Source organism: Malania oleifera, chromosome 4, assembly GCF_029873635.1.
Source record: "Malania oleifera isolate guangnan ecotype guangnan chromosome 4, ASM2987363v1, whole genome shotgun sequence".
NCBI lineage: Eukaryota > Viridiplantae > Streptophyta > Magnoliopsida > Santalales > Ximeniaceae > Malania > Malania oleifera.
In genome coordinates this window covers 27,652,413-27,664,851 of record NC_080420.1, presented here as the reverse complement: position 1 = coordinate 27,664,851, position 12,439 = coordinate 27,652,413, and the positions used below count along the sequence as shown (strand labels likewise).

At 34.1% G+C, this 12,439-nt stretch overlaps 1 protein-coding gene across 1 annotated transcript; it reads left to right on the top strand.

Annotated features, from left to right (window-relative positions):
• The first annotated feature begins 7,210 nt into the window (after positions 1-7,210).
• Positions 7,211-8,467, top strand: LOC131153738 (transcription factor CYCLOIDEA). The gene has a single exon (XM_058106182.1). The coding sequence runs from the start codon at positions 7,211-7,213 to the stop codon at positions 8,465-8,467; it is 1,257 nt and encodes a 418-aa protein (XP_057962165.1).
• Positions 8,468-12,439: the final 3,972 nt, after the last annotated feature.

Genomic DNA, 12,439 nt, shown 5'->3' with positions numbered 1-12,439 from the left:
TTCTGTTTGATAATTCAATATGAACTAATTTTCAAATCATTATAATTTTTTAAAGAAAAATTAAATATTTTACTTGAATTTTTATTTAGTTTGAGCATTTACACTTTATTTATATAAATTTAATCATCCAAAAAATATTTAGTGCATACTATTTTTCAACTATAAGATATAAACTATTGTACAGAAATGTATAATATAAATAATATATATCAAAAATAAATACATGGGCAAAAGACACTCATCTCTTTTGAAGTTTTCCAAAAATACAGAGACCTCCTCTAAGGTTTCAAAAATGTCGGACCTCTGAGGTTTCAAAAATCTCTGGACTGCCTTCTCCAACATCTCCTTTGGAAAACCAGCTAACAACAAAGGGACAACCTTTAGGGGTGAGCATTTGGTCTGTTTGGTGAATTTGGTTAATTAACCGAATTAATCAAAAAAATTTGGTTAAAAAAAATCATTAGTCAAACTGATTGAAATTCCATATTTAATTGAACTCAAAACTAACCGAACCGAATGTTGGTTAAATCAGTTAATTGATTTTAACCAATATAATATTTTAATATTTTTTTATGGATGATATTATGTTATATGAATTGTAAATTGAATTATTGGAATACATGTTTGTGTTGAACGCCAACTGCATGACTGATGCAGTATATTGTGAATTGCATGCTGGTAGCTGATTTAGGTTGCTGCATGTTTGAAATGATTTATTTGTTGAAAATAACCAGGTTTCAAGTGCAAATTTTATGGGAAAATGTCCAATTTAAAGACGGCATGCTGCCAAAATTTCGTTAAAATTTATCAAAATAAAATCATGTACAAAGATAATTATGATAAAATGAACGTTAAAATATTTTTGAAATGATAAGTGAAAGTTAAACGAATATTAAAACTCCATCCTTTATGTGAACATCATTGCAGATTACTATCCATAATATACCGAATGACTAAATCTTTTTGCGAACTCATCAGTAATTCCTCTGATGTACGTTTCCCATAACTGCACTTAAATTGTTATACTTCTCTCGAGTTTTTTTTTTTAGTTTTTTCTTTCGCATTAGTGTCCGAATGTCCGATTATTTTACTATCAAATCATTGATACTTATGGTACGTATACATATATGATAAAAAATCATATACTAATTTTTTTTTTATAATTTTTAATTTGTAGGGTTTGCAGCTGTCATAACATCAGCACAATATCATGCACTACAGTCAGATGCAACTATTGATTATTTTTTCATAATTTTTTTTTTATCTGAACAAATGGAATTTCTATATTTTAATTTGAATTTGTATAATGTATTTCTATTTCAATTTGATTTTTAAAATATTTTTTTTGTTATTTGAACAAATGGAATTTATGTATTTTAATTAAATTTGTATAATGTATTTGTATTTGAATTAGAATTTTGAATAATTTATGAATTTTTTATTAATTATGGTTTAATGTTATGTATGCGAAAAATATAATTACAGATTTTTACGGAATATAATGATTAAAAAAATTATTAATTTTAAAATTATTAGTGATAATTTTAAAATCGTCACTAATAATTGTCCATATTTTAAGTATTAGTGAAGGATTCAAAATCGTCACTAATACTAGGATATTAGTGACGAATTTCAAAATCGTCACTAATAGTATAATATTAGTGAAGGATTCAAAACTGTCATTAATAGTAGGGCATTAGTGATGAATTTCAAAACCATCACTAATACCCTACTATTAGTGACGATTTTGAAATTCGTCACTAATTCCCTACTATTAGTGACAATTTTGAGTCGAACCGATTTAGAATTTATAGTGACGGTATTAGGATTTTAGTGACGGTTATAATCCGTCACTAATACTATATTATTAGTGACGGTTTCAATATTCGTCACTAATAATTATTAGTAACGGTAGATATACCAACTAATTTGAAATCGTAACTAATATTATTAGTGACGGTTTTGGGATTATTAGTGACGGTTTTGATCCTTCACTAATAAACTTATTTTTTGTAGTGAGTTCTATGGAGCAGGGGATGGAGGCACGCCTCAGTTCACTAGAATAGGGGTTTACCACTCGTTTTGACAGCATTGAATTCAGTCTAGATAGGATGTTCGAGCTTGTTAGGTGAAATGACTAGATCTTCTCTTTTTGATGATGCTCAAATGGGGAGAAGATTATTGGATGTTGCTACTATACTTTTGTTGATGCTTCTATAACTTTTTTTTTATGTCTTTAGTTGTTGTTATTATCTTTTAATACTTTCATTTGCATATGGTTTTTATGTATGAAAGACAAATCTGTAATGTGCTACCTATTGTTATAAATGAAAAATCAGATTTGTTGCATATTGTCTCCTAATGAAAGTTCAGTGATTGCTTGTTGTTCTATATTAAATGAACTTTCCAATAAATTGCATGTTTATGAAATATAGATTTCAAAAGGTTTTATTTGTCTTATATGCATATAGTAAGGGGAAGTAAATTTTCATATCATTCAATAGTATGCATAAATTAAGGGGGGGAGTTTTAAAATTATATACTGGAAGAATACCAATGGTTTGCCATCATCGAAAAGGGGGGAATTATTAGTTTTAGTAGCTACATGATCCAAATTGTCATATTTTGATGATAATAACCCATTAGTGGTTCTGGGTAAACTTATCTTTGCCAACAAGTTATGACAGGTACAAACTCAAATGCAAAGATCCAGTAAACTCTTAACAAGTTAGACATTATCAAAAAATGGGAGATTGTTAGCCTTACGGGTTACATAATCATATTTAATGTGTTTTAATGAAATTAACCTATCTTTAGTTATAAGTGTAACCTATCTTTGCAGATCAAGTTAGTACAATTACAAGTGACAAATACATAAAGATATCGAATCAAATGTAAAGATCGGATTAAGTGGACATTCAACTAGGAAATATCAAAGTGGACAATCACTTGGAAGGACTCAAGCACATACAACAATGTCTTAGTATAATAGGGGGTGTTTGAGGTAGAAACTACTGTAACTCTTGCGGTTTTATTTCACGTAAGATCATTGAGAAAAATTCGAGCAATTGCATTTCATATTTTTTGGAATACGCATCTGGTATCCACACGTCCATTTTACGGTCCACATGACTAATCCTGCGCCCCTTGAAGTTGACCCCACAACTCCAAAGGGAGGGTAAATTCAGGAGTCCAGGGGCGGAAACAAGCCCGGGAGGGTTTGAACACTTGATCTCGTGAAAGGCACTCCCGTAACCCGTACTACCACCTGAACCACACCCTGGGGTTTAATTGCATTTCATATTAGGATATAAGTATATAAGATATCACCAAACTCTTAGAACAAAACTTAATGAGTTTTCAAATAACCAAAAAAAAAAAGAGTTTTACGTAAATATCCTATACTTACTATGTTTTCATATAGGACAAGTTTTAAATCATCCTAGTATTGTAAATCTTTTATACACTTGATCTCCGTTTGGTTAAAACCAAAACCATGCACCTAAGTAAACAAGAATATCAAGTTTGCGAAGAAATAGGGCAAATCGTCGATAGTATGGCCCAGGTGCATTGACGGTTTGAGGCAGTAAGCTAAATTGAATTTATGCCTAGGGAAACCGCCAATGGTTTAGGGTAAACCATCGATGGTTTGCATTGGGGTTCTACACCTAACGGCTATAAACAACTAATTTTCAATGCAAACAATTATTATATTAGCCCAACAACCATAAAACGGCTAGTTGCTCGTTTTTCCTATAAAAACAAGTCCAAAAGCTTGTTCAAAATCTTAATCAACATTTGCAAGCACACTTCAATTAGTTCACCATATTTGTGCTCAACTTCTTTATTTCTCTTCAATCCTAGTGTGATACATTACTTTGAGAAAGATTGTGTGAGGATTTGATTGTATCAAATATCTGTTCATTCAAGGAGCATTTGTATTTGTAATTGTTTTCTTCCATTTGTTATGAAAGGGTTCTAGGTGAACCGGATTGCAAGGGTTCTTGGTGAACTTTGCGGAAAGGCTTTTGGTGAGCGACAGAGATTTGTTCCCGTGTCTAAAGGCTCTTGGTGAGCGAAAGGGATTTTTTCCCGTGGTGTGAAGGCTTCTCCGCCAGTGAAGGAGTTGTGTTAGTGGATTATGGAAACCTTGGGTGTGACTCAAGGAGTGGATGTAGACAAGGGACCGAACCACGTTAACTTCGGTGTTAAGCTTTTCTTTCCTTCTCTTTAATTTACTTCTTGTGCATGATTTATATTCTTTATATTGTGATATAATCATTTGTATCTTGCCAATTTTATTTTTTGTAGAGAAAGGTGAAAATACACAAAAGAGTCCATTCACCCCCCCTCTAGACTCGACCCTACGGCCAACAAATACTATTGGCTATTTTTTATTACACGTGTTTTAAAAATATAATAATAATGTAATTCCAACAATATAGTACCAAATTCATGCCAAAAATCAATTAAATTTAGATATTTGGTTAATTCATAATTCAAGTTAATTTCAAAAAATATAAGGAATGTGATGATGATTTTTTTTTTTACACCCCAAAGCCTCGCATTATAAGGCATGGTTAAACACATTTATAAATGACGATTAATTTTTTACTCTTTATTTAATCAATGTATTTAAATTTTATTGTTCATTTAAGGTATGTTCGTAATTAGCCCCCGGGCATAAGCTCAGATGGTAAGGAGGTTCACCAAACACTCTTGGATAAAGGTAAAGTCTGGTGTTCAAACCCTACCGCCTGCAGCGCACATCCGCGATTTACCTCATATATGTTGGCTGAGGGTACAGCTGACATAGGCATGGGATTAGTCTAGCGCGTAAGCCCAGGAAACTCAGCATATCCAAAAAAAAAGGTATGTTTGAAATTTGGAAAGTATTGGAGAAAGGAAAGAAAAACATGGATGAATACACCTTTTCATGCTTGGTTATCAAGGTAAGTAAGAAAGAAAATAAAAAATATATCAAATGAGTGAAATAATTTGATTTTACTTATCTTTAAAATTAAATTTTATTAATTTTTAGTTATATTAGAACAAATATTTATTTTTTATAGTATTTAATATAGAAAATTGTAGTGAAAAATGAATTTATTTCTTATTTTTATGTGTTTCCCTTCCCCAAACAAAAACCTTGATCCAAACATAACAAGTCTTAAACAAGCAATGTGTAAAATTATCATAAATGTAAATTATTAAATATCTTGTGATATCAGTAGACAGACACACAATTAACTAAGTAAACCAAGGGGGTTTTCAATAATATATTTTTAATTCAATTACCGTTCTCATAATGCCCAAAGTTTACAACTTATCTTATGGTTTCAATTTGCATATCTATGTATACAAGTGGTTTGATAAATTATTTATGACCATAAAATTATGTAAATTAATTTCTACAACTTCACATTATTTTTTAATGCACCATTATCCCATAAAAAATAGTAAATTTAAATATACATGCTCACTACTATTCATTGTTAAGGAAATTGATGACAAGTTTCAATTACATTGTCCTTTTGTTGTTCTTAAAATGATCAAAATTTATTATTAAGGAAATTTATAAAAAATTTCAATTACATTTTTTTTTTTTTTTTTTGGTTCTTAAAGTGATCAAAATAAAAATTTAAGTAATCTACAAATTAATTAATTAATTAATTAATATTCTTTTAAAATTACTATAATTACATAGCTTTTATATTATTTGCGTAAACCTTTGTTATTTCCTTAAATCTAGGGCCCAAGTCTAGAATGTATGTAAATAAACTTTAATGAGCTAGAAAGAAGTCCAGGCATGGACTTTACTCCCAATGTTACCTTCTTTTGTTGTTAATCACTATTGGTGTGTGTCTATTTTTATTGCGTCACCCTCCAATCCATTATAGGAAAAATTATATAGAGACCTCTCCCTCCGCACAATATTTAAAATACAAACACAATAACATATAGGGAACGTCTACTGTATAAATTTCCCATGCACAAGAGTTGTGTCCATGAAATCATACTGAGCAGACCAAACCCTAGATTTCATGAAGGATGGTCTCCTGTGTATTAATATCAGGCCCTAGATCTAGGGTATGTAGATGGCTAATGGCTTAGCCATCAAACTATAAGGAAAAGAGTTTGAAGACGGCATGTAAATATGGAAAAAACGATCATATTGGGGTTTTTGCCCATATATATACCATGCCAATTTACTATTTCCACATAGCGCACTGATCGATGGCTTAGGGTTAGGGTTCGGAGGAAGGCTCCTGTTCATGAAGTAAAGTACATATCAAAGATGCACTGACTCTGTTTTCTCTTTGACAGAATAAGAGAGAGAGAGAGAGAGAGAGAGAGAGAGAGAGAGAGAGAGAGAGAGAGATGGGGTTTGTGGAAATTATCAGTGGGCAGTGGGTAACTGGAAACACACCAAAAGATGAAAGAGACATGCATAACTACGAATTTGGAGGAACACCTATGAGAGAGAGAAAGAGAGCAAAGATGAGTTTGGGAGTTTTTTTTTAAAACAAGAAAAAGAAGAAAATAATAAATAAATAAATAAAAGAACTAAGTACTGATGAAAGTGAGTTTGGTCGACACCCAGTCAAAGAAGCATAGGGCTTCAATGGTGGTAAAGCAGCAGCAGGCAGTGTGAAGGAAGAGATAGAAGCACATGCATGCCCTGATCTCTTCAAATAATTGTCCTTTTCTAGGTTTCATAGAGTGCCCACCGCTACTCCTGATCATGAATTCCCTTATTGCTCTCCTTCTCTCTCTCTCTCTCTCTCTCTCTCTCTCTCTCTCTTTGTGGGCAGGAGAGCACAGGATCGAAAGGACTGGTTGCTATCAGGCTCTTACCTGCTCCCACGTGAACCGTCACCATCATTCGTGTTTCATCTCCACTCACTTTCACACCCATCTCCTTCTCTCTCTCTGCCCTAGCTGCAACCCAACAACAATCCCTTTCAACCTAAAAGATGGATGATGAAGAAAAAAAATATATACACAAGTAACGCAACCCCTTGTTATCCATAATAAATACCACTTTCTGACTCAATACACTCCCCATAGATTCCTCTTACCCTTTTCTTCCCACCACCACTACTCTCACCATCACCACCACCACCACCACTGCCACCACCAGTCATGCACCAGTAACTAGATGTTTCATTCTCAAATCCAAACGGTGCAACTATTTATATAACCACGGATGTTTCCTTCTAGCAACCATACAATGCTCTCCAAATCCTCCACGAATTATCATAATGAAAGCCCTAATCCATCCTTCCTGCACTTCCCTGCAGAGCCCTTCCTTGTCAATGATGATGAACTGCTCATGACTCACTTCTTGTCACACCATAATTTCTCCATAGTTCCACCCCAGACCGAAGTTAACCACAGGCCGAACGCCGATGCCGCAGCCGAGCCCCTACCAAGAAAGAAGGGCACCGGTGGCAGGAAGTCAGCTCCGCGGAAGAGAACTGGCAAGAAGGACCGGCACAGCAAGATCTGCACGGCCAAAGGGCCGAGGGACCGGAGAATGAGGCTGTCTCTTCAGATTGCCCGAAAGTTTTTCGATCTCCAAGACATGTTAGGGTTTGACAAGGCCAGCAAAACAATTGAGTGGCTCTTCACCAAGTCGAAGGCAGCGATCAAGGAACTCACCGGAAACCTCGCCCAGGTAAAGCACATTGCCACTGGCAGCGGCAACGGTGGTGGCGGTGGCAGTGGAGGAAGCGGCAGCAGGGGGAAGAGTTCCAGGTCGTGTTCGTCGGAGTGCGAAGTTGTTTCGAGCATCCAGGAGGCTGCAGCCCATCATGGAGAGCACAAAAGGGGAATTGAGGAAAATGGTGAATCCTCCATGAATGAGAAAAACAAGAAAATACTTCGGAAAGTGGCGTATGATCCTCTCGCAAGAGTGTCCAGGGAGATGGCAAGAGCAAGGGCTAGGGAGAGAACTAAAGAGAAAATGAAAATAAGAACTCTTGAGAAATCAAAACATTGTTGTGAAGTAAACCCTAATGCTAATCCTCCCTTTGAGGCTGCAGGGGGCGATGAAGATCAAATCGGAATAAGCCAAGAAGTGGAAGAACCCAGCACTGACTTGCTAGAACATCAAATGGCCACTGTGGGAATCATTGAGAAATTTTTGGGCATGACAAGCTCCTCAAAATCGTCTCTGATTTTCGATCATCAGCCCCATGTTGCAGTCTCGAGTGGGGTAAATGCCGGGAATATTGATTTTCCAGGTTTTTCGGGGGAATGGAACATGATCAACAAGTCAAGAAACCACTCTTGTTACGGCAATGCAATGGCAACCATGAACTCATTGATCCCAGGTAGCAACCAAGAAGAAAACCCTAGTTCAATTTATATGGCTACTGCCTCAAGCATTCGCTTGCAGTCCCAGCTTCTTCAGGACCATCAAGCTGATAATTTGCCTGGCAAAAATCACAATCTATATTGATTGAGTTTGGAAGATGAGAATTGGAAGCTGTATAGCTGTCAACATCAACTTATTGTGTTCCTTCAGTTCTGCTGCATGCTGTGGTGATGAGTGGTCAGTTGAATCCTAAAACTACAATATTAATTTCTTGCCTTAAATTTCCATGAATTAATTTGAAGATGATGTATTTGTATTGATGGTCATTGTAATCTTTTCTGTGGCAATCCCATTGTTTTGTCATTGTGTTAATCATCATATATATTGTTCAACTCACTCTCTTTCTGTGTCACACTACATCCACACAGTGAATTAACCAGTCCTACCTAAGCAGCAAACCTAGCAGTAACTCTGAGTAGAGAATCTATTGAGTATCATTCAAAAAAATGAATTGATAATTTTAAACGGTAGCATCAAACAGTTGGGCACTGAAAATTGGAATTCACAATTCATCACATTGTCTTTACGGCTTTCTGCGATAGATATGTAATGTTGTACAAGGAGGTAATTTCCACCATAAGAGAACAAGTTTCGGTTTTTCTGGAATTGATCTTGGAAGAAGAAAATTTAAATAAAAGGGTGTGATCACAATTTGAATGAAACAATTCGATCAGAAGTGGGAGCTTGAAGGAAAACCTAAACTGTATACTCTTGGGGGATGGGATGCTCAAATAATTATCGCACATATGGATCCTTTTGTCAATTTTATTTCTGTTTCAAGATCTTTATAGTACCCCCTTTATCTTCTTCTTAATTAACTTGGCTTTTCTTGTATGCCTTCCATTCTTAATGAATTTCAAGCCCTCCTTTCATACCTGAGGACTTTAAAATTAGGTAGTAGCTAGCTCAGAGTAGCCACACAGAGCTAGCAAGTTTGTCAATCAAGTCTCCCCTTGGACGTCCTTGAGTGAGGAATTTTGAATGAGTTCCGAAGAAATCTCAATAATATCACAGAGAAGCGTGGAGAATTCATGCCCCTATTGTAGTTCTTTTCATTTATTTATTAGAGGTACCTGCATGCAGTACACAAATGCTTTCAATCATGAAATACAAAATGAACTATGGTTAGATATATAGCAGAACACTATACATACATATATATATATATATATATATGTATATATAGGAATGTGAGTGATGAACTGCATGCACAAGTAATTATTTAGAACTTGATTATGTTTGAACAATGATTATGCAAGCATATTACCAAATGCATTTTATCATTTCCTCATATGCCCTGCATTGAGAAGGCATGGTTAATGTGTTTGTTATAAGTTAGCATATAAGGAAAAATAATAATAAATTGTAGTTTGCAGCCAGAAGGGTTAATAATAAATTGTAGTTTGCAGCCAGAAGGGTTAAGATGGTTCTTTCTCTCTCTCTCTCTCTCTCTATATATATATATATGCTAGTTCTCTCTATATATACCTCAGTTTGAAGTACTCTGGGTAAGGTGTGTTGGGTTTACTTAGACTATTTGGGGAAGCCCCATGAGAAGTTCCCTAAACCTTGTTGAAGGGTTTCGGGGATTTGGCCTTTTCTGCATGCCCCTATTGTTTTAACTTGGAGATGACACACAAGTGAGAGAAAGGACTTCAACATCAGTTGGCTGATGTTTTACTCTTATCTATATCTAAATTGAAACAAACTGCTCGTGATGGAATAGTAAAAATTTAGTCTTTTCAAAATTGTGACTTTCTTTTAGGTTGCATTTGGGGAGCATGAAATTCAAGTCATAGATTTGAATTTGCATGGATTTGGACAAAATTCAAAAATTATTATTATTATTATTATTATTATTTGATATCTCCAAATCTAAGGTTTGAAATGTAAGTTCCCAAACATGAGACTTAAAATTTTGGTGGAAGTCCTTTTATAATTTGCTTCGAATAATCTGCAAGCAGTTTTCAGCTTGGTCCCAAACTATAGAAAAATTCCCTTGGCCGGGTAATTTATTTCGTAGGCTAAGTTGAGAATATATACTAATTAGTGCATAATCTTTTATATATCTTCAATACTTTTTTTTTGGGGGGGGGGGGGGGGGGGGATTTGAGGAATGAAAGGAGAAATTAGTGCTCTCCCTTTTTTCTTTTTTCTTTTTTCTTTTTCAAATTTTGTTGCTCTGTTGAATTCTTTGTTGGTTGCTAAATTAGAAAAATGCAATCATGAACATGTTAGGTCCTAGAGCGTGGTATCATGTTAAGTTCAGTTTGGCTGCTTGGACGTCTTCTTCTTCAAAAGATTTCTCCAAAGATTCACACTTCATAGGTGAGAGAGTTTTGAATTAGAATCTTTAAATTGCACATTTATTGGGTCAACTTCTTTGCGCATGTTCTCATAGAAACTAATGGTGGCAGGTTGATTCTTTGAAGCCTTCAGTTTAATCCTAATAACTCACTCTTAAGCTCACTTATGGTCAAAATGGAGTCAATATATCTCAATTAAATCAGTATTTATATATGAAGGAGATTCACTTTGTTTTTCTTTTACGTGCTTCCTTATTTTGCTCCATGGATACGCTGATTCATTAGAGCACTGCTAGATTTCTTCTCCTTATTTCAAGTGCATTTTGTGCTTGGGCACCATTCACCTACTCATCTAAATGTCGATTGCAGGTTAAGCAATGAGTCAAACTCTCCAGCCTCTATGATATGAGCACACTTGATGTTTCTCTAGTTCTAGGTATCGCAATCCCACCTCCTTTCGCCAACTAAGTTCATCCTTGCACGTTGTCTACCAAGAAATTTCCTCTAGTACTAAGTTTTATGATCCATCCCACAATGAACTAAAGCCTTGAATAAGTCGTAACATACTTGATAGTGCTGAACAATCGCTAAGCCAATAAAAACTTAAACTCAAGCTACTATTATTCTAAAGGCAACCCAAGGCCAAGGCTGTGTGTTTGATTATTGAAAACTTCATGAACTTATTTTTACTTTACAATGGGTTTAGAATAGTAAAAAAGATCTTAACAAAATATATATTAGCAATGTGAGCAAGTTGTATGGTGCTGAAATCCAATTTTAGTGGTAACATATGTTATTTGATTAACACATGTTCTTCAAATAACTTGGGTTTTGAGGACTGCCCTCTCTTTTCTAACTTTTACTATGTGAATGTCATTCTATTATCATTTGATTAACTTAGGTTTATAGAGATGTCTTTCTTGTGTTTGACAACTTCTATTATATGAGCTAATATCATTTCTTTTTATTTGAATAATTCATTTAAGAAGTAAAACTTGTGCTTGTCACTCAAAATTACCATCTTTGAGGTCTATTTGGATGGCTCGCTTTGAAGATGTTCTTCAATTTTTTTTTCTCCTTATGTGGTATCCCAAAGTCATTTTTCTTTTTTGGAAAATATTTATTTCAGACCATTCACTATTCTCATATCCATATAGGGAAACTTTTACTTTTCCGTCTATCTCAAATTTTTCAAACAAATGCCTTTATATTCTATAGTTCATATTGCTTTAAATGACAATTTCCAATTCACCATTAGCAAAAGAATATTTTAATTTTTCTTACATCCCAAGTTTTTGTATAAATATACAACCTTTTCATTTTCTTGTACATACACTTCAAATGATATCTTCCAATTTAATATCAACGCAAAGATACTTTCATTTTCTCCTATGGTAACTTTTTTGCATACAAAGATTTTTCAAGAGCTAACTTTTTTGCATACAAAGTTATGCTTTCTTATCCGTGTGCGCATTCTCATACTTAAGATTCTTATATGGCTTCTTGTATACTTATATTCTAGATTCTTATCTTTACTCAAAGTATCACATTCGAAGACTCCTATCTTTCATCCACAAACAAAAATTATGCATTTCACAATTTTTATCCTTTGCATATTCGAAGTTTAATAATATGTTTCAAACTTTTTATCCTTTTTTTAAAACCTTATTCTGCACATACTTGAATAAATAATATTAAACCTTTTATGCTTGTGCATAGACCAAAATAATATGTTATTATTATTATTTAC